The following is a 23,930-nucleotide window of genomic DNA, read 5'->3' as shown; positions in this document are numbered from 1 at the left end:
TTGTGTAATTTCTCCACCAGCTGAACTATGGCCACAAAAAAACCCCACAAAACCCCCCAAAACACAATGACACTATCCACTATATATGTGGCAGACTTCAGTAGACTGTCTTTTCACCAGCAGAACCAAATGTAGACCAACTGCTGGAAGTATTCAAGCCTCTATAAAGGACCAGATAACTTATCTCCCTGAAGTTACTGAAGACATATCTCAGTATATATCAAACTGAACTTGCAAGCTCTCATTAATCTGGTTACTGGCCGATGCAAGCTCATGCAACATGCAGGATTATCTTTATCCTATTGAGTAGCATACCCAAGTACTGGTAAGGATCTTCTCAGATGATTCTTTGTCCTTTGCAAGGTACCATAGAAGATGATTTAATTTTTTTTTAGCATTATTATAAGTTTCTCCTTGGTTTTACCATATATCAGTAAAATCATGGATAAATATGTGCAACGCAGCTTGGATGAAGTGGCATGGGAGGTTCAAGTGAAGATATGGCTTGACAGGGAGTTGAAAAGATGAGTGATTCACCTGAGGAGACTTTTCCCCAAGACATCCTTAACTCTGAGAGGACTTGCATTCACTTCTTAAACAAGGAAAGCTGCATTCAGCATCATTCCCTTTACATGCTTGTAAGCACAGAAAAGGAACGGCACATTTTTCGGAATATGCCTTATAACGTAGGGCATCATGACCACCTATTGTCAAAGGCAGTCAAATAAGCAGCATGTCAGACTGCTCGTTTCAGCCCAAGTTATGTTCATTTAATTCCTTGCTTGTCTGAATAGTAGAGATGTCTTCAGCAAAGTACTGTAATTAACCTTAAAAATCTAGTATAAAATAACGAGTTGTAATGTGTTAACACTTACTCACATTAGCGTAGTTAGACACTTTGTTAAACAAACAAAAAAACGCACAAGGAAAACAGAAGAAGTTTTGTCACACTGCTGTAAAGGGCTAGAAGCTGTTTTTCAGGAAGAAGCATACGCCATAGGCATGGCCACAAAGATAAAGGAATGTATGATTTTGCATGCATCACATACATATATAACTGTGGCAGTAATTATGTGCACCATTCATTTGAACTACAAGTTCCTTAAACACTGTTCTGTAGCACGATCCAGAGAACGCAACCTCAAGAATAAGCCCTTGCTACTGACTGCAATAACTGCTATGTGGCAGGGCATTCAGGTATGACAAATTTTAGACAGTAAACTTGGAAGATGCCTAGACCAAACTGTCTTAGATATAATTAACAGTATAACACAGTATGTATCATCTTATAGCTGGATAATTAATACAGTGAATTTAATCTCATTCATGATTAAATATAGAGTTAACTGCACTGGGCTACATTGTTCTATGGTCTCCCTTCCTCAACAACTCTATTTTCACCCATCTTGGATTCCTGTCATATCTCTCCTGCCATTCATCCATCATGTTTTTTCACATGCTACCCAACTGCTTGTTTTCCTTCTGAGCTTTGCTGTTCAACCACCCAGTTCTCTCTCTCTATTTCTTATCTTAATATTGTCTGGTTACTTTACTCCAGCAAAAGCCACAGCCTTATTAGCAAGTTCTCTTCCTGCTATAATCGCATTCCTACATATTACCACCAGGTATTTCACAAACCAGAGTGAGAAAGCATTTACTGGCACAAATTTTGCTTTTAGTAAAGCAAAATTACTATGTAATTAGAAATTAATGATTCATTATTTCATTAAAGCTACTTTCAAAGACATTCCACATGTGATGATATTTATTTACTGTCTTCAAGGTGTCTATACCCTTTGTAATGGGTATGAAGACACTTATATAATAGAAGAAACGCAAAAACGTTTTAAGTGTTAGCCCACACAGAACTCTAAAGAATATGTTTGGTTTCCAAACCCACCTTGAATGCCTGACAGTTCTATAGGCAGTGGGAAGTGAGTGCTTTGCTTTTGAATGTGATCTAGATCTGGACTTAGAGGATGAATGATACTTGAATGGTGATCGAGATCTTGTCCGAGATCTTTTCTTGTGTTTTTTTCTTTTCTTTTCTTTTTCTTCATCCCTAGGAGGATCTTTGCTTTTGCTTGAAGGCCTTTCTGCTTGTTTAACTTCTAAGGTGGGTAAAGTTCTGACTGCAGTCACAGGACATGGTATACTATTGACACTCTGAAATCAAAGGTAAACAAAGAACAGTGTTCAAGTTTCAAAGTTGCATGCAAATTTTTAATGTGAGCAAGTCCTGTAAGCGTGGACAACACATAAGCACCTCTAGTCCTTTATACTAAACAGAGGGCCACATCTACTCCTGCGCATGCCACATACATGCACATTCTGGCAAAGAACTTAAGATATCCGACTCGGTAGTCTTGCCCATATACAGTATCATTTTTTTTGCAGGAATGCTGGTTAATGAGTACAACAGCATGGAAAATAATAACTAACAATCACCTTACCTTTTTTGACTCATAAGAAGTATGCGAGAAATACATCCATCTTAAGAAAGTAGTTAAATCAATAACAATCTAACCTCCCACAAATGCTTTAAAACCTCACAGCGCTGCATCAGTATTATGTAAAGTGTGCGTAACTAAGGCTGACATCTTCAAAAGCATGCGTCTAGTAGTATTTCATGGAGGCCTATACAGTTCCCCAAAAATGCATATGCAAGCTGGGATATGCACGCCAAGACTGTCAGCTTAACTAGGACAAAGTTCTGAAGTCTTCATCTTTAGTTTTTAGAAGAAACGCGTTCTAAAAAATGGGTACTATCAGATATCTTTTCATCTATTTATCCCTTTCATTTAAAAAAGGATAAACCTGAAAATACAATCAGGAGCTACTGACATTCCAAGTTGAGTTTTAGTGTCACTTTCATGCCTGAACTGTGCTGTTTGGATTACAACCTCAAGGAAAACAGTGAAATGAGTTAGTGCTGATACATATTATTTCTGTACTTTTCAAAATAAATGTTTTGCATGAAAAGGGTTGGGAAGATCACAAAAATTATTAATCTCAAAGACAGAACAGGCCCATGCACATTTCATGCTCAGTGAGTAATTCTGACTGCAGTCAGTTAAGCAAAACATACCACACTCCAAGAAATTTTCAAATTATCAGCTTGTACCTGAGAGAATTCTGCTCAATTCAAGTCAGGCACTATAGATATGCTCCTCGTTTCAAAGCCTGTCATTCCCCCAGCTGCCATTTCAAGGCAACTGGAGAAATCAGTTTCCCTCTGTCATAATTTCTGCTCCACCTGGTATGACACTTTCACCATTTGATACAAGGATGCTTACCATGATCAGAATAAAAAGTAATATATTAAAACCTGAAATTACCAAATTAGAAACAGGTGCTCTTTTCTTTTCACCCTTCTCCTGCTGTGAATTTGTTAAGGCAATAACTGACCACACTTGAATAATCAGAAATCCAGCTTTGCCTCAAGTTAGAGAGCCATGACACTTTCCTGAGCTTTAACTGATAACTATCACAATATTTACAAAAATAGCAATAAAGCAGTACTAAAGTAGTTTGCTTCAAGGACTGCAAGCATTTTATAGCATAATCATTTGAGTGGCTGGTTTACCAGAGGCCCATTTCTGATTTCACTAACTTCACAATCCACGTGTAATTGCAGACACCTCACCTCCAAACTTCAGAGTTTCCTAAGAGACCACCGCAGCCGACTTTTGTTCCTTGACAATGTTATTCATCACTTTATACAGTATCTGAGTCTTCGCTTTGAACACTACTGAATATGTAATATACCAGTTTGCCTTGAAGTAGACACCTCTAATAGCTTGAAACGAAATAGCTGTAGGCAAAGTAGAGTTAAGAGGAAAACAAGAGGGGGGAAAAAAAAAAAAACCCAACAGTTTTCAGTGCCCAAGTTCATTTGGCCGCATAAAACACAAGCTATCATACCACTGCCAAGAAGGAAGTTAATAAATGAATGACACATTTACTTTTAGCTCACACTGTCAGAACGTCAGAACGAAGAACCCCACAATGCGAAGCACCCCTTTGTATCCACCAAAAGCATCGGATGCTGAAACTGCGGGCTCTCCTTGCCTTTCAGGATGCTTACCCTAAAGAGCGTCAGCGCTGTCCAGGTATCTCTGAGAACAGCACGGCTGCAGGCTGGCTGGCTGCATTCAGCCACCACTGCTTCGAGTTACTAATGAATCCTGTTTAGAACGCCAAACAGAAGTAACTTCAGCCTGCTCCAGGTGAATATGTAGGTTCTGGAGCGCAAGCCAACAGCTAACACGCAGGGAGAAGTCGCGACCCGTCCAAAGCTACACAACACACCACTGCGACCAGGAGCTCCGGTGACAGCTGTCACATGGCAACAGCACGATCAACTCTGAGCAAACGTGCGGATTCCCTCAGTGGCAACTCTGGTTGCCTTCAAGAAAAAAAACAAATCACCAGCAAAATGACCAGAGCAGAACATAGAGCTCAGTGAAAGAACTTACAGAATCACAGGATCATTGAATCGTTTAGGTTGGAAAAGACCTTTAAGATCATCAGGTCCAACCATTAACCCACACCACCAAGCCCACACTAAACCAGTCAAGGGTAGACTAGACTAAACCATGTCCCCAAGTGCCACGCCTGCCCGTTTTTTGAACACTTCCAGGGATGGGGACTCCCCCACCTCTCTGGGCAGCCTGTTCCAATGCTTGACTACCCTTTCTGTGAAGAAATTTCTCCTAATATCCAACCTAAACCTCCCCTGGCGCAGCTTGAGTCCACTTTGTCTCATCCTATTGCTAACTACTTGGGAGAAGAGACCAACACCCACCTCACTACTACCTTAACGTCAGCAAGTTGCAGGCCACAAAGAAAACTTCTAGGTGTACAAATAATGCTGCTGAATAAAAATATTTGGGAAAAAAAGAAACTTAGTGTCTGGCAAATAGACCAAACTGTCAGCAGTTTGTTTTTTTACTAGTGAAAGCTGATCCAGGCAAACTAAGGTAATGGGAACTAAAACTGGAGGCACAAATGCTGGGATGGAGGGCAGAATCAAAACAAGCACAGCTACTGGGAGATTATTAAGCATTTCCAAAAGACAGAAACACTCTGTTTTACCGACCAGGGTCCACAAATCTGCAGGCCAGTAGAACAGAGTTTTGGAAAGCACGGCAACAAACTGGTTACCTGATGAATTTTATTATGCATCTCAAGGGATGAGAGATTTAAATTCTCTGAGAGCTCTTCTAAGAGGTGACGCTGCAAACATTCAGATAGCATTCACTGAATCTCACTGCTTTGTTCATTTTGGGCAACAGCACATTTTTTTGGCCCTTACTAAACACTACAGTGCCAGACAATTTCACTGGCAGAGTTGTTCTTCAGCGTTTTATTTGCATGACTGAAGCAAATCTGACTAAAATAATGCTTCCTACAGAAACACTTGGTATAAAAAATGTTTCAGTGTGCTGGTTTTGGCTGGGGTGGAGTTAATTCTCTTCACAGTAGCTAGTACGGGGCTATGTTTTGGATTTGTGCTGGAAACAGTGCTGCTAACACCGGGATGTTGTCGTTGTTGCTGAGCAGTGCTGACACAGCGCCAAGGCCGTTTCTGCTCCTCACCCCACCCCAGCAGCGAGCAGGCCGGGGGGCACAAGGAGCTGGGGGGGCCACGGCCAGGACAGCTGAGCCCAGCTGCCCCCAGGGATGTCCCACACCGCACGGCGTCACGCTCAGCACAGAGCTGGGGGAAGGAGGAGGAAGGGGGGGACGTTGGGAGCGATGGCGTTTGTCTGCCCAAGGCACCGTTACGCGGGATGGAGCCCTGCTTTCCTGGGATGGCTGAGCACCTGCTTGCCCGAGGGAAGCAGGGAACGAATTCCTTGTTTTGCTTGCATGCGCAGCTTTTGCTTTGCCTATTAAACTGTCTTTATCTCAACCCAGGAGTTTTCTCACTTTTACCCTCCCGATTCTCTCCCCTGTCCCACCGGCGGGGAGCAAGCGAGCGGCTGTGGGGGGCTCAGCTACTGGCTAGGGCTTTCTGGAAAACAAAGATGATTCAACAACTCTTGTTTAGCAGGAATGGGTTAGGAAAGAGCTCTGTATCAGGAAAAATTTATAGCTATAGGAGAACAGAAACGAGCACTTCAGTTCGTTACAAGACATTTGCATATTTGCAGTATTCATAAGACCAGAACACACATTAGTTACGCTGGGGTGACACTACTTAATCAATACACAAAGCCAACATTAAAAGTGAACCAAAAGGTGCTTATTGCAACAGAACAAAACACTAGCATTGCTGCCGGTACAAACAAAATCAACTGGAAAAGAACATGATCAATAATGTTACTAACACTTTTACAACTGGCTAATATTTCTTCTGAACAGCTGAATTTTGTAGTAATTTGAATCCTATGTTAGATCAAAACTTTAAAGAGTGAAGAATGTCAGAACTGTGAAGAGTTAATCAACAATTTTTTTACTTCATTAAAAACTGAATGCACTCCAGATTCTTCTCTACCTCTGTCCCTTTTTTACTGCAGGTTCCCCAAAATTTATGGTGAAGTATTCCCTGACTGAGAATGAATAAGCAACTCTCTACCAGCAATGGAAGTGCACAATTGCTCTGTGCATCAAAGCAAGCGGTTACTGCTTTTAGAAGAGTTTTTCAGTCCTAACCTCAATAAACTGGCCCAAAACCATTAAATAGAAGTGATAAAAACATTTCCTATACTACAAGTTCCTATACAACAAGTTAAACACTCAATATTCAAAGACTCAACAGTTTCATCAGGGTTTAGCTGCTGCACCGAAACATAGCTATTAACAGCGCACTGACCGTTTTAAGTTCCTCAAAAACAGACAGAATTTTGCATTCTTAATTTTGAAGGGCCAACTGTAAAGGAATTAGTGGCTGTGAATCTGTTTGCTGGACGGATCAATATGCCCTTGTATCTTGAGTACTTTGAAGACTACAAATCAAGGTATAGAACATTCTTAGCTCCCTCACCTATCTTAATTAAGATGGCAGTTCCTGATATTTACCTTTTTCTCCCCCTATTAAATATTAATTAAAGTATTTACGGTATGAGGAATTACAACTCTCATGTGGTTTTTGATTGTAGGGTTCCTGCAATAAAAAAAGTTCCAAATGCCAGCAAGTTATCTACCCCCCAAACACCACATTCGTGACATTTTGGTTTTGTCTGTCCTTTTGAAAAAGCAAGATGAGGGCGATTTACAAAAAAACCAAACACCCCCCATGCTAAACAGAAGATATAGATACCTATATTCTGAAAAAAAAAAAAAAAAAAAAAAAAAAAAAAGTAAAGAAACGAATGGCCCTGAACTATTCAAAAGCATTTTTTCTTTAAATACTTATTGGATGGTTTTCATTAGACAAGCACATTTTGCTCATAAATTAACATTAAGAAAATATGGAAACATAAAATTCTGTTATACATTATTATTCAAAAAAAGGCATGCAGTAATATACAGTCCATTGCTAAAAAAAGTAGGATCAACTGCAGCAGTAAGTGTGACAGATGTGCACCATCTACAGTTGTTGATAACCCTGTTATGCTTGGCAAAACTTGAATAGCATCTTATTTTTAAACACAGCACACTTCTATTTCACTCGTAAACAGATTACTTTCCACAGGAAAAGAAAAATGTTACATACAGGACAAAAGTAAGGACAAGCCATCTAAAGAAACAAACGATAAAACAGGGCTTCAAAACAAGGAAGATGAAAGAGCCAAAAGTTGTTAAGTTTTGCTTTGTGCTATGGAATCTTTATACTGAGAGGCACAATGGCAGGTGACATTTGGGACAAGCCATTAAAATAGAGTTACTTTCAAATCTTGTGCTTGTTGTCTGTTTTTGCAGCATTACGACTGTGGATTTCTCTCGTTTAAATCCGATACTAAGGTTTATACAGGCAACAGGGTATAACTAACTGTCTCTTACGTGCGTATCAAAGTACTATCACCCCTAAAGCAATTCTGACATAGGATGAGACTAGCAGAATAATCCTTATTAGACACCCATCAGACACACTATTAGTTAAATCACGCCCTGCGGACAAAAATGGGCCTGTACTACACTTGCAGAACACCAGTCACTACCTCAAAGAACTTCTCCGAAGAAGTTACAAACACTGTGCCTTGCCCAGCCAGCCACCAGTGCTGGCTCCTTCTCCTACTTTTGTCAGGTATTACCAGCACCAGGAGGTTCTGGGAGACGCGTTATCAATTAATTACGTTACTCTAATGGTCACTTATGACCAAATTCTCTGACAAAGAACACAGGTCTGCAGGCCTGCCTTTGACAGGGACAGCCGGGAGGGGACTTTACCTACACAAATTATATCCACCAAAACTTTTTGCTGGAAGCAATGATTTGGCAGCTTAGATTTTCCCTCTGCAAGACTCCTGTAACCTGCTCCCGTCATCAACCACTGTTACAAAAACATTAAGCAAGTGTTCACCACCAAGAAACCAAACCGTGCCAGTTTTCTTCTGTGAGGCTTGGCTGCACACGGGTGGAGAACCACAGCTCCAGAACAGTTTCTTTTCCTTTCTCTTTTTCGACCTTTTGCTCCCACATACACCTAAGAACAGCGCTGCTCAGATGGACAGGGCTAGGGATAATCAAAAGTTTTGAACTGGCATGTTTGCAGGCAAGCAACATTTTAACCCCTGAAAAAGGTGGCAAAAATGTTACAAGCCTACTATACCAAGCATACTGTACCAAGGCCTGCTACTGACACTTGTGACACTTGTATTCAGAATTCAACTCGTGCCAATAGCCAGCATATTTGCTTTATTAAGCTGAAAAATTTAAAAAAAAGAAAAAAAAAAAGGTAAAACAAAGCAAAACAAACATATCATCTTAACGTGAGCTCTCCCAATGTCTAATCTACTTCAGGTTTTGGTAAATATATATAGGAACGGGCACAACTAGCCTTTACTCTACTTACAAATAAACATATAAATTTACATGTCATCTTAATTTTTAAAATTCAAATTAATTTTAATGATTTTGGAGTAAGGTTTGCATTTCAGGTTATGAAGTACCTTACTTCATTTGTTTAAAAATAAAAATCACTTCAGCGCAGCACTCCAGATAACCTGGCGTACTCCGGCGCTGCGGATCCAGAAGAACTGCGGTTGTTAACGCTACAGATTGTTTCCTGTTGTAGGACAAAGAACCTAATTCCATTGCAGAACGATTGCAACTTCTCTTCGCTGACACCACCTCACAGATGTGCCAGCTGGCATGATTTTCTTGTTACAAAAGCATCTAGGTGAATTATGCACGTAAAGACAAGAAGTGAGGTGCCACCCAGGTACTGTTTACCCCTGTCCTGAAAAAGGGCAAAGACTTCACTAGATACAACGTTCCTGGAAGCTGATCAGTTTTGGAAACTGAGCTAAGCTACGTGTTTTCCAAGCACCGGTTTGAGGAAGTATTATGCGTAACTGTACTGTTGTAATGCGTGCAAGAATGGTGAGGAGCCATTTGTGAAGAGCCATGCTGCTTCATTGCTCAAGCTCATTTTTCAGTCTTTTGTTCCTCTTGCTTGATTTAACTTTAAGGAAAAGCAGGAAAGCATATAAAAGAAATAATTCAGCTATGGGAAAAGCAGATCTGACTATTTTTAAGATTCAGCTGAAGCCAAAAAAAGCTCAAAAGTGCTACGTTGCGTGGTATCTGCTGTCCTTTACATGCAGTTAGTAGAACCAATTTTGTTCAAAGGTATAACGTATACTCAGTACCAGCATCTCTTTCAAGAAATAGTAGGTATCAGGAAAATGACAGAGGTCAAAAAGGCTCTCCTCATTTAATGCATTTCTACACAGTGTGATAAGCAGGTTTTCAGCACAAATGTACACTGCATATACACATAAATAGCATTACTAGTTTTTATACAGTTATTAGGCAGGGGCAATCTCATGGGAATGATGCATATCCCATAGACATTCTCAACTCCTCTTCATGCTTTATTATACATCTCAGTCATTACTCCATTTTTTGAGACACATTTTAAGCTACAAAAATCATTCCACTACATTAACTCTATGACCACTACGCATCAATCTTTGTTTCCTGGACTCCTCATTGGATGCTCCTTCCCCCCAAATGGAAAATGAAATACGTTAAGCAACATTTTCGGTGGACTTTAGATATCTAATTTTTTTCCTTTGTTTTCTGAAATTTCCCCAATTAGTTTCATTGGCCAAACTACAAAACTACTTTTACATCTCTCTCTTGACTTTTTTTATATACATATTTATTTTTTCTAATTACAGCCACTGTTGCTACTTCTTGTTACTTTTGCAATCAGTGTTTTTAAATGCCTCTTTTTGTTTCTGAAACATGACTGAAAAAGCTTAAAACACCCCTGTGCTACATATGTATTTATAAACTGATTTAGACATCATGATGCAGCTTACTGGATTCCAGTGTATATACAACAGAGGTTAACAAATCCACGCTATGATTTCACTTATCTTTTTCCAATAAAATTTCTTGAATCAAATAGGCTGTAAGGAATAGGCAAACCAGGCAAGTAGAGCAAAAGGCAGATTACGCACTGGAATGAATGTAGATGGCAGCTTTTTCAAATATGGCAAATGGAAAGACAACAGCTTGAAAAACATCCATGTTTCAAAATAAACTTTCATATGCAAAAATCTATATGCATATATCTATATAAACATATATAATCGTGTCAATAAGCAAAATGCACTTAGGAGGACTATTACTTCCAAAGACATAATGAACAGTCTAAGATGCCATAAACACAGTACTAGCATTTCCAATGCTATTTCAAAAAGCAAGGTCACATCAGTAACATTTAAATATATATTTGAAATTCTAAATAAACCCTTTTATAAATAAAGCATCTCCAAACCATTTCTACTGGTAAGAAGCAGTGAAACTGGTTACTTTAAAATTCTTAAATACACTGCATTTTTTTGTGTGAGATGGAGAGACGCCTTCTCTGAAACCGTACATATGTGGGAGAAGGAAAAAGAAGTTTTTAGCAAATCAGTTTTCTGAGAAGTGGGATTAGGGTGCGGTTTTTGTTGAAAAGTTCACTCACTTTTTAGTAAGTTCAGCTTACAACTTCAGTAAGTTCAGATGGGAGTGAGGACACTCACCTGCTCTTCTGAAAAAGAGTCAGCTGTTACTGAAGAGTTACTGGTTATTTCAGGCCTTCTCTTAAAGAAAAATATCAAAAGAACCTTTGCTTAGAAATATCTATGCCCTTGACAAAACCCCTTGAGAAAGAGAGCAGAACTGCAAGTCTGGGGAGTTTTGCATTGTCATTGTCTCTTTGCATTCACTCTTCAATATATAACTGGAAAAAATTACTGAACACTTGTGCCAGTCAGGGAAAATTTGTTAGCAGTAGCACAGCGAATCCCAAACAGGATCTCTTTTGGGATGTGAGCACACTCAATTCACACATCTGCTACTCTATGCTGATATGGGTCACCTAACCTGCAGGTATGTCTCTTTCAATTGTCTGTTCTGCTGAAAGCATTTTGAGGTGTAATTCATGATTTATTTGGAAAAATCAGGAACTGGACAGTGAATTACTTGTTAGGTAATTCTTTCTGCGGGAATTCTTTCTGCGGGAAAGGAAACGATGGAAAGACATGTCTTTCATTCTTGTAACCAGTCCGTCACAATCAATATATGAAACTTTCTGTCGGTATCCAGAGATGAAGTTTTACTTGCTTAGTGCAACGAAGGGTGATTGACTGGCTTTTCTGGAAGCAATGTAATTCCAAAACCAGGAAACCAAGGTTTTACTTCCCAATAATATTTGCATTTGCAACGTGCATGGAAGGTCTGACTGCAGCACATACAGACAAACACAGGAATTTCCATCTGGCTTGTGAAGGAACCTGCAACAATACCCCAAGCTGCACAAATTTCCAGCCCTATTTAGGTTAAGTTTCAGGAAACTAAATAGCCTACACCAAATCCCATTCCTACTTTTTCCCCACAGCTGCTTACAGCTATCGCACTGAAAACATAAGTCTAAGGTGACTTTGTTGAAAATGGATTTTGACAGTTTTTCTTCCATTAAGAAAAGAGATTGTCTGGACTTGTTGGAGGTGTCCGTACAGGTGCTGGAAACACACAGACTCCCCTGTCTTTTAGCAAGCATCCATCAGATCAAACTGGACTGGGATGTGCTTATGACAGAATGATGCTCAGGCTGAATAAAAATGAGTGACAGTCCTGGAAGTAAAGTTATCACTTCTTAAGCTAGGACAAACACTGTACTGGCAGAAAGAGAGAGTGGCTCAGTGAAAAAACTGGAACAAGGGGAAAAGAGAAAAGAGCCTATTCTCCTCTGTGGATGAAGTTAAGCCATTAAGAACTTAAATGGAAAATATACAATGTAAATGGGAAAGTGACTCTTCGACAGAGAACATAGCTCTGCTGCCAAAACCTGCAGATGGAGAGAAAAGCTTCACGACAGCGCTACGATGCGTGAACAAATCAATACTTGAAGGATTTTCCTATATAATGAAGTCAAATCCCTCATTTAGGCTTTTAAAATTGACGTTATTTTATTGAAATCAGAAAGGGTTTATGTGAAACACATTATTTCTTAGCTATTTTAAACAGCATTTTCTGTTTATTGGTAGGAAAAAAAGCAAATGTTTGGCTTTGATCAATACATGCTTTTAGAGTTTGTTTTTATATTTCATTACTGAAGTTTCACTACTAAAGTCTTTTGGCCCAAGATTCCTCTTTAACCTTGCCTACTCAAAAATTCTAAGTCTTATAAGACTGATTTCTAAAGGCTCTACCTTTAGATATTTAGATTAAAAAAAAGATATTTTTATTATAACTACTCATCCGACTAGTAATAGTTCTGTTTGCTGCAGAAGATAATGCCAACTAACTGATTAGCGGTTACTTCTGCATGGTAAATCCTCTTTTTCCTCTGTGATAAATTCTAGTAATCCAATGTATGGCTATGAGAAATTAGCTTTTAATTTCCTCTGGCAACAATAGTTCAAACAGCCTAATGGCAAAGGAACTTATTAGCAATTTTATTGTGTTCCTAAAGCCGAATACTAAGTCATCACCAATATCCAGGTTACTCTTAGATTTGGCCTTAGAGTGCAGTATCATGACGACCTACTCAAAACAGAGCTTCTGAAAGCCCTCAGACTGCCATTACCCTAGTATTATGTGGTTGACAATCCAAACAATGAAAATGGGTGCAAATGGACAAGCCAATTACAAGGCAGAAGGAAGAAGGAAAGCGACTGCCTCTGCCACATGACTATTTCCTAGTAGTTTTCTAGAAAGAAGCAGAGGGTTCGAATTACTAACGCAACTATCAAAAATTGTTCTTTGAAAGAAGTGCAGGAATACTAACACTCCACGTTATTCTGCTACAGAAAGATACTTGCTTCTACTCTCCAAAATAAGAGATTCTGATGAACAAACCCAATGGATTAGGTCCTTTCATGATCAAGTAGGCAGAGGCAGTGTGCCAGCTAGCAGAATAATTAGCCACCTTAATTATTTCACTGTGAGTTTTTTTCGTTTTGACTATGCCCAGTGAATAACATGCATACATATATTTGTTTGAATTTTGTGCCACTACCTCTAAATTTAGCTTTATTTTAAAAATCATATCCTAATAATAAACCAAAATATTTTATAACTCCCACGCTAAACTTGGGCCTAAAAGAGAGAGAAAAACATCCTAGCATTCTAAGCTTTGAAGGGGTTCACCTGAACCACTCAACTAACACAAAGATGATGAATAGCAACCATTACATAGCCTAGTTTTCTCCCACCTATGTATTTTGTTTTCTTGATTAAGGATGTCCCAGCTATAAACCTTAAATCACACAGCTCAGTTCACTAACTGTTCATCTCAGTTTCATGACAGTTAAATTAATAAAAATCAAATAACAAAACCCAGTAGAATAGGTGCAAAGTCAGTCTTAAAGTAAGCTCAGTTGCCTGTGAATCATTTCTGAACTTGAAGATGTCCACTCACATCAAGATACACATTAAATAAGGAAATACCACAACAGATATCCAAATATTCTTGACATGTAAGCATTTTAATTCATGGACCGCTACTACAGAGTTACACTGGCAAGCTCATTTTCCTTTCTCTAACTGGCTAACTGACCTCTGAATTATGCATCATATTTCTCTACCAATTCTTTAATGACAGGTGAGAGACATATGCAAGATAACTGAACAAGATTAACAGTGTTTAAAATTCAAATTTCTCCCCATTTAGAAAAGCTTCCACCTCTTCAGTCAACTTCAGAACATACTGTCAGATTCCCACTCTATAGGTAAGTTTTCTGCTAGCTTTATGGTAAAGAGAAATTTATTTCCTGCTTACCTCGTTATTGAAGGAATTCTCTTCAATTTTCTCAGTTTCTGCCTCTGCAAGAGGGTTTTTCAGGGTCTGCAAGAACAGCGCAGCTTTCCTTTTGCGCTCTGCTTGTAGCTGCTTTTCTTTTGATTCTTTGGAGGCCTGGGCAAGCTTTTCTCTTGCTGCAGCTGCTAATCTATCCTCTAGTTTCTGCTTTGCTAAGAAAGACAATTAAGCATAAAGTTGCTTGGGGAACTTAGGTATCCTTGAAACAAACACCCCCGCCCCTCAACACAACCAACCAAACAGCCCCTCCAACCATTCTCAAACTTTTCTAATACATCCATTCAAAGACATAAGGATGTATCAGCTTGAAATTATTAAATTCCAAGCATCTTAATTCACAGATATACCATTAGCTTGATGAAATGCAGTACAGATGAAGTAAAAATTTTGATGCTTAAAGAAAACAACATGAAAACCCAATCCTGAAAATTCAGGCTACTTGTCCCTTTCTACCTACAAAAGCTATCTAAATAAAGTAGCACTGTAAATTCAGAAGCTTTTTCTTGTACTTGTTGAAGCAATGCAAACTCTCCATTTTGCTCTTTCCACAGATCTGATATTCACCTTACATTTTCCAGCCCTATTTACATACATCTTAAAATGTTTACACAAAGGGCTGCTCCAGAAGTTTTCAGAAACTGTTTCACCATTGTTACAAACAAACAGCTATTGTTATGTGATGACAGAAAGAGAATAAGCCAATTTATTTATCTACACATCTAATGGATATTTTGTCTTGCCTTTTTCATCTTACACTTGCACTTTTGTGTTCTGTGCATGTACGACTAGCTTTTTTCTTCAGTTGCACAGTTTTTCCAACACACAACTTTTTCCAAACATGCTTTACACTTCATTTTTATCATCATACAAAATAATTCATATTTGCTTGAGATATACCTCACCATAGCATACTCTGTGCTACTGAAGTTCAGAAAGGAACTGCCATTTAGGAGCAAGAAAAACCATTTTGAAAATGTAAAACTAAATTCCTGTGGCATACGCATAGTTGTAAGAGAAATGTTAAGGTTTTAAGCTGGTAAACGCTGACAGCATCTCGACTTTATTAAACAATCTCTGCTGTGAAACAGCCTTGGGGAGGAACGGGAGAAATGTGATCCCTTTAAAAGATCATTTCATTCAAATCCACACAACATACTCTTCTGCCCTTACATACATAAACACAGTAACAGGAAAAACCCATATGAAGACTTAATGGCATTGCATTATAAGAGCAACAAAGCATCAACAAGGTGATATTAGTCTATATGGGAGTGCTATATAACTGAAAAATAGCTTGAAGCATTTCATTGCTCTCTGAAGAAAATGAGAAACGGACATGCCTTTTTCTGGGCTCTGTTAATGCAACCTGGAAACAAGAAGTTTAGTGTTTTACTCGGAGGTTGTAATGGAAAAGCAAAATAAAATTCAGAAAGATCACACATTAGGGCAAACTACTCCAGGGTGCTACAACTTTGAATTTAGCTGAGCAACCAATGATGATTTCATTCTTAACAATAAGCAGGAAACTGTGGGAAAAGGAAAGAATTCTGATTCCTGGTAACATGACATAGCGAAGATTCAAAATACCTAAAATGCCATACTTATTCACATGACAGTTTTGTAGTTTGCCTGAAGGACTCAATCCTCCATTTGGTTTACAGCACAAAGTGGGATACCTTGCTTAGCTTCCAACTCCTCTTGTGTAAGTTGAGGTTTTTTCTCTTCAGCAGCAGTACAAGGAGTGGTAACAGCTGGAGTATGGTTTGAAGCACTATTAGCATTCTCTTGGCCTTCCTTGCCCTCTTCTTCCTCCTCATCACTGTCATCATCTAATTTAACACGGTTCTTCTCCAAAGGAAGAAGGTCATTTTCTTTGGCCTTGATTGCAAAGCTTATCGGAGCAAACGATGCTGTGAATGAACGGGTAAGATTTTACACGTCACTAGACTACAGCAGAAAGCAGGTTTAATTCCTTGACTTTATCTGGTACTCATGCGGACTACACCACAAAAAAAAAGAAACTTGTATCATCCTTACGTTATGCTAATTATTTTAGGGAGAAGGACAACACAATCTTTTTTTTTTTGCTTTTGTTTTTTTAAACAAATGTCAAAAACTTCATTTGCCCTGTAAAATCTATCCCAAAGTCTTTTTCTAATACCTCAGTAGCAGCAGGGAAAAAGAATGGTACTCTAAACCATCTCAGGAATTACATTTCCTGAGATGAGATAAATAATTTCATATTCTGTCCCAAATAAATTTTAGTTTCAGTACTTCTTTTCCCAAATGAACAATCTGCTCTTCCAGGCTTAAGATGAAAACGCTCTGTGCTCATGTGTCTATCTGACACACTACAGTATGATATGGTCCCTTATGTTTCCTTCACACTAAATCGATGGTTTGCACAACAATAGCATTTGGCAGGCTCACAGAACAGTATTTAAAGACTTATTTCCATCTATATGAAAATTAATTACTTTGGGGAGTTAACAACATTTTGTTACAAAAGATATAAATGCAAAAGCTAAATACTTTTCTCCAAATGTCTTCGCTAGTCTTGCTGGAGCAAGATTGGTGGTCAACTATTCCTTTCAAGCAGCCCATACTACTCCGACACAAAAGTACAGCACAACACAGTCATGCCAGCACACTCAAAGGAAAAAGAATGCCTGTAAAAAACATGGAATACCAGAATAAAAAGGAAATTGTGGATCACTTCAAGCTAGGTTGTATTAGTGGATCTTCAAAAAGTATTAAGCATAGCTAATATGTAAGTATATTTAAGCCTGCACTAATCCTTTTGCCTCACAGAATTCTCCTTGGAACATTTTTTTGAGAACCATTTTCTGAAAAAAAAAAACCCAACCAAAAAACAAAACCAAAAACCCAAAAAACCCAAACCCAGAATTAATCTCTAAACCATTTATCCAAAATGCAACTTCTAAGAATAAAGAATGGAATTTCTCACACGTCTCAAGCAAAGCAACCTACTACCATATGGTCTGCTGCGATATTTCTCTCTCTCAGGATGCCTTTTGCATATATATCTTACACGATTTCAATTAGGGAAATTTAAATACAATAATGAAATTACATACCAAGGTTTATAAAATATAAGCTTTGCATCTTGTAATTCTGGGGTAAGGAAATAGACTCAGAAATAAAGAACTCGAGAATTCCAAGAGACATTATAATAGTGATTTTCCAACTTTTTCATATGACAAAACAAATCCTAAAATAGGATTTTACTCCCTCAGAGGCAGAAGAAAAACCTCATGCGGATGTTATGTCTGTCTTGCAGCCAAGTACTGTATTTAGGTTACAAGAAAGTGGGATTTGTTACATATTAGAGGAAATGCAAATAAGGTTATAGGAATAGGGCTGTCATGAAATGACTCACTGGTTACACTCCATCATCTAAATTTGAGCAGATCATTATTATTATTATTATTATTAAAACACAGGCTCCAGTTTGCCATTTATTAATAACGCAACAACAAGAAACAGTATCATTTTCTGTTTGTATTACGTTCTCTTAATAGGGCATCTCTGAAGACAGGGAAGATTGCTCCTTCCCTGGGGAAGCTACTCAACCTGCCCAGAGAAGAAACTGCAGAGTATGGACAGACAGACAAACCATGGCAAAGAGCTTGGAGCTCACAGCCCGTGGAAGGAAAGAAACTGCAGTGAGGAGCAGGAAGAGAGAATTCCAAGGGACCACAGGGAGCAGATAAACTCATCAGCAATTAAGAAAGCCCCCGAAGTGGCAGGAAGGCAGTACCCATCCATGGGAACACAGGTCAAGAGTGTTTTTCCTGGTTTGGGTTTTTTTCAGTGGGTTTCAGTTCTAGTTAAAAGATTTAAGTTTCTAGTTTTTACTGAAAACAAGAATTTTAAGATATCTTTTCCCGACAGGCCAGGAAATCAGTTCCCAAATATAAATAATCGTTTCTCCAACTCAGGACACTAATAGTGTGTTAGCTGACTTTGTTTGACTGGCTTCTAAGACATCCTCCCATTTTGTCCCTCTGCTGCTATGACTGCAAGAGGAAAAATATTCCACTTAGGACATGAAAAGGGTCTTTTTTTTCCAGCATGACTAACATCCAACACAGGAAGACTGAGCAACTGAGTAATAAGCCTAGCGTCCTTCCTCCGTATGGTTTCAAATAAGACGACTGCTTTTATTCAGAACGAGTAACTTCTCTCTTGCACAGAGCTTGTAACTGTCAAGTTTAAAATGACAAAAATAAGATTCTACTGGGGTCACTGATGAAAGCCTTCAACTTTGCACAAAACCGAAATAAAACAATTTATTCTGTCAGATCATAAATACCTGATAGTCTGATAAGAAAGAAATATGAAAACAATCAAATTACTTATTTCAGTCCTTTTTTGATACTTCCAATGAAAATATTTTCCGCATGATTAAATTCTTTTCCCTACCTTCACCCTGCCTCTCTGCCTGCCTTTTTTTTTTTTTTCCTTAAGTACATGCTAACAAATATTTTCACGCCCAACAAATCATATTAACATACCTTTCACCAATTTACCATCACTGACAGTTTTAGGAGGAACATCCTTTTTATTTCCCGGAACTCCCTTAGCACTTGGCTCAGATACATCTTCAGGTGCATGTTCATCTGCAAATTGAGTCTCACTCGGTGTATCACCGGCAGTATCTGCTGGAACATCTTCAGATGAAGATACTCCCTTTCCAAAAGAAATGTGCAAGCTTACTAACTGGGTACTTCATGAAAGAATTAATGTAGTGTCTGTGGAGCTGCAATTTTGCCAGCCATTTAAAAAAATCACATTATCAGCTAATCACATAACAGCTAATTTTACATCAATAAGCACTCATGAACAAAAGTCTGCTTCTTATAAATAATGCACTGCTTCATGTAAACCCACAGGCTGCAAAAACTACAGATCTACAGTAAGAATGTGTTGTTATTTTAGAGCAAAGAAAATGTTCTTCAGCTGGCACATTTTTGCCAACAACTGTTTTAAAAACGATGTTTTTAAAATTAGACCCTAAAAGCATATACTTTTTTTCCAAAGTATATTCTTTTAGGTCTTGATCTCCAGGGTCCAGGACAAAATCCACTGAAGTTAATTCACAGCGACAGAATGAAAGCTTATGACATTTCTTCCTAATGTACAATTGCATGATACCTTCTTTACAAAATCAAGTTTTACAGGGGTCAACACAGATTAATGTGTTTGATTTGTTTCAACATTTTGCTGAAGAACATTGGGCCTATCAATGTTTTTCATGGCATTAAATTGGTACAGTACAGATGTGCTGAGATTTTCAAGAGTAAAGAATTACTGGTTCTATTATCACATGCCTGAATCATTCAAGATGACCTCTAAACTCACAGTATAAAATTTTTAAGATGGATATTGTAGAACATTAAAAATATTTACATAGTGAGTCAGGCAATGACATTAAGTAATTTAACATTTAAATGAGCCTCTCTCAGTAAATAGTTTGGTTGCTTTCCACTGGCTGCCGTTAAGTATACTTAACGTTGAAACACCAGGTATGGAAGAGATCCTTTCATTGCTCCCTGCAGCCTTTCCCTGACCAACAGAACTAATTTCTGAAAATCCTCGGAGGGGAAAAACACGAGGAAATCAAAGACTTCATCCTGTATTTACTGAAGCCAGCAGTACAATTTCTTATTAACTTTAATGGCCAAAAGGAGAACAATCAATTGCATTAGTTGCCTATATGTACGTTACTAAAGCATAAAGATAATATTGAAATCATTATTCTAAAAAATTAAAGAGAATGGCAGTATCTACAAAACCATGCAGTAGGAAAATATGCATTGCTACACATGACCTCAAGGGACTTAAACCAGTTTCTGCTTGCTTCTTAGCTGTACTCATTCGAACACTTAAAATGAATCCTTTATTATCACTCTTTGGTTAGTGTACAATTTCCCCCCAAAATAAATGTTAACAAGTCCTTATTAGTTATGCAAGTATTAAGAATTTAACCCACTGGTTTGCAAATAAGAAATTCTCGAATAACAGTCAGCATTGTGGTACAGGACAATTTTGCATCTAATTTATCAATGGAGTAAGATCATATTTACCACAGCTTATCTTTAAAAACAGTGTTTTCAAAATATTTTTCACTATTAAAACAAAATACTAGACACAAGTATTTCAAACAGCAACTAGTATTGAATTTCTTCATTTTTCCACAAAGCGATTTTGAGGAGTTTACCCACAGGCCTACCTTCTTCAGTTTAAGGCTCCCCAATCTAAGCCTTGAGATGACAAATGGGCCTAAAAAAAAAATAGCTCTTTCCCATGAAAAGTTAACATCAGATAATGTATTTCGGATACCATTTGCAATTTTCGTTTCAGTAAGAGAACAATCTAATGAGATTAGCTAACATGAGAATAGTTCAGAACAAGGATGCCAAGTCTGGGTATCATCTTCTAATAACATGGACTAGAAGCAAAGCAAGTAGGAAACTGATGTGAGATTTTGAAGCTCCAATATTGTTTCAGTCAATCATAACAGGACTCTTCTTTAACAAAACCTCCCTCAGAAAAAAGCATGTCAGAAAAGTAGCCTAGCTACTGTGCTACTATTCTACAAAGAACCATGAGGCATACGAGAAGGTATGGTTGTTAAAAAGCTATACCTAATCTCTCTGACAACAGAACACTAATGCCAATCTTACAAAGCTCTAAACCTCCACAGAGCGTATATTCCCCTGTATACAAAGCCAAAAGATTTTCAGGTTGCCATTTTATATTACAACCACACTGAGAGGCTGCTTATACTAAAAAGCAAGAACTAAATATCACATCACCTCACATATCCTTATTTAAAAGCTATACAAAACTAAAAGGCAACAACAACAAAAAAAGCGTTCACATCCTTTGCTGAACAATTTCTCCATAATTCAGTGTTCCATTTTTAAAACGTCTCATGGTAACACAACAGATAAGCAAGTCCTTTTCTCTCTCACGTTGCATTTGTAATATATGTATATACAAACACACATGTACCTGACAGTTGTCACTGCTCTCTTTTTGAAGGAAGAACTGTTTTTTAAATTCATAATAAGCATTATACTGGTGCCACGGTTGCAGGAACTCAAATCTGTTAAAAGAAAACTGAGTACGTGAAAATGCACATGAACAGAGTAAATACCAACAATCCTTTGCCATCTATTTTCTCGGCAAATGGAACTCTATTTGATGTTTGGAAGCACTGTAACTTATGCCTAAACTTCCAGAGGATACACACTCAGAGCATGCTTTCCAGAGATGTTTTTGTTAGCTTGGTTATTTTGAGGATTTGGGCAATAATGCTTTGGCATTACCTCAAAGTAGGTCCCTGAATTTCAATTAAAAAAAATGATAGTACTTCTCTTCTTGAGAACTGCATGCCCTGGTAATATATTTAAAAATTAAAACCTCAACTTTTAAAATAGAAGTTAAAATAATGTTTTCTCTTACCTTAGATCATTCTTGGCACGAACACTGGTTTCAAATTTTATCCCATTCCTAGCAACATACTCAGCTAGCTTATCAATAACAGGTTGGATATCTGGGGGTGGAGGTATAATGGCAACCACTGGAGCAATTGTGCTGAAAACATCAAAAGTACATCATTTTTATAAATAGAACATAAATATCTTTCAGACTCAAAAAGAACGTTACATAGAGGTTTGCTCTCTGGGTTCATTATGCAGTTAAAATAACTTGATTTTCCATCATGTGAAAACTTCATAGTAGCTAAGTAACAATAACCACGTACAATATCAAAGACCAAAGGGGAGGCAATCAAAGCTGTATAAACACTGGCCAGTGTTGCCAGTGTTCCTGCGGAATCACCGATAACAGAACCCTTACTAAGGGCAACGGAGCTGGGGAAGGGTCTGGAGCACAGGCCTTATGAAGAGTGGCTGAGGGAACTGGGGTTGTTTAATCTGGAGGAGGCTGAGGGGTGACCTTATCGCGCTCTACAACTACCTGAAAGGAGGCTGTAGTGAGGTGGGTGTTGGTCTCTTCTCCCAAGTAGTTAGCGATAGGACGAGAGGACATGGGCTCAAGCTGCGCCAGGGGAGGTTTAGGTTGGAAATTAGGAAAAATTTCTTCACGGAAAGGGTGGTCAAGCATTGGAACAGGCTGCCCAGAAAGGTGGGGGAGTCCCCATCCCTGGAAGTGTTCAAAAAACAGGCAGACGTGGCACTTTGGGACATGGTTTAGTCTAGTCTACCCTTGATTGGTTTAGTGGTGGACTTGGTAATGTTAGGTTAATGGTTGGACTGGATGATCTTAAAGGTCTTTTCCAACCTAAACGATTCCATGATTCTATTCTATGAGTCTAAATACTTCATATCGAAGCGCAGGAAAGAGACTCCTCCAACTGACAAGTAAATCTGTATGCGGTACCTTGTGGATGTTGTGGTAGAAGTCAACCCACTGCTGCTCTCAGTTGTATCTGGGGGAGGTGGAGGTGTAGTACCAGGGGGTGGAGGTACTGTTGCTACCCCTGTAGTGCTTGATACAGTCACCCCTGCAGGCAACGCGTTGTAGTAGGTGGCAACATCTATTCCGGGAGGTGGAGGCGCGAGGCAATAGGTTCCATCAGGTAGCATATAGTAACTATAATACATGGCTGCCACAGTTGCTATAAAAGACAAATTTAAGAACAATGTTCTAATTAGAAGAAAAACACCCAATGAAAAAAAAAAACACCAAAACATTATTGCATCAGTATAAACACACTGAGAATCCAGATTCACACAACACACTAAGAAATGGTATCTAATTTCTTGTGTAAAAAAGAAAAAAAGCCCCAAAGGAAAAAAAAGAATGCTCATATTAATGCACTTAGGATGAATAAGAAGTATGTAGATTAAGGGACAGAATCAGAACATACTGAAGGTCAGCTGGAAGCCAAATAGGTATGAATAAAGAAGTGAACCAGAGAAGGCCTATTAAAAAGTGACCTAATATGAAATCATTCTTCCTAATCTAATTCACCTCTGGCAGTTTAACTCAGTTAAAACTATGTCTGCATTAAGAAACGCATGCGCATATTCAAAACTAACATCAAGAAATTAAACTACTAGTATCACTATATACATATTAAACCACTATATCGTTATATACAGACACGCACACACTTACCGAAACCTCAAAAAATAGACAGGTTTTGCAATTTAACACCAATACAAAGAACAACTGATTTGAGCAAGTTTTCCATACTACAGGCTTCTCCAATTCTAAATATTTCTTGAGAGTGCAAAGGCTTATGGCTTGCTTTCCTTCTTTAAGGACAGTATTTTATAATGCTTTAATTAACACTTTTAAATGGCAGTTACTTCTCGTAAATCTAAAGATTTTCTGCAGAAAGATGTATAAACAGAAAGTATTCAGGTAAAATATTTCAAAGGATTTACAGAGACTTTACATTTTTGGAGGCAAAGTTTAATCAATGCATTAAATGACAGTG

The 23,930-nt window shown here is 38.2% G+C and overlaps 1 protein-coding gene across 4 annotated transcripts in view; it reads right to left on the bottom strand.

Moving 5' to 3' along the window:
* The window catches only part of SFSWAP (splicing factor SWAP), a 51,289-nt gene that overhangs the window by 12,822 nt on the left and 14,537 nt on the right, over nucleotides 1-23,930 (bottom strand). For all 4 annotated transcript variants that reach the window (XM_009488933.2, XM_009488935.2, XM_075718100.1 and 1 more), the window contains 7 exons: nucleotides 22,865-23,102; nucleotides 21,926-22,057; nucleotides 21,473-21,566; nucleotides 18,970-19,144; nucleotides 16,108-16,341; nucleotides 14,393-14,583; nucleotides 1,901-2,166 (listed from right to left, as the gene is read on the bottom strand). In XM_009488933.2, coding sequence (XP_009487208.1) covers nucleotides 1,901-2,166; nucleotides 14,393-14,583; nucleotides 16,108-16,341; nucleotides 18,970-19,144; nucleotides 21,473-21,566; nucleotides 21,926-22,057; nucleotides 22,865-23,102 — 1,330 coding nt within the window. The remainder of the gene's footprint in view (nucleotides 1-1,900; nucleotides 2,167-14,392; nucleotides 14,584-16,107; nucleotides 16,342-18,969; nucleotides 19,145-21,472; nucleotides 21,567-21,925; nucleotides 22,058-22,864; nucleotides 23,103-23,930) is intronic.

The sequence above is a fragment of the Pelecanus crispus genome, chromosome 11, assembly GCF_030463565.1.
Source record: "Pelecanus crispus isolate bPelCri1 chromosome 11, bPelCri1.pri, whole genome shotgun sequence".
In the NCBI taxonomy this organism is placed as follows: Eukaryota; Metazoa; Chordata; class Aves; order Pelecaniformes; family Pelecanidae; genus Pelecanus; species Pelecanus crispus.
Note: the sequence above shows the minus strand (reverse complement) of the source record. Positions and strands in the feature narration are given on the sequence as shown.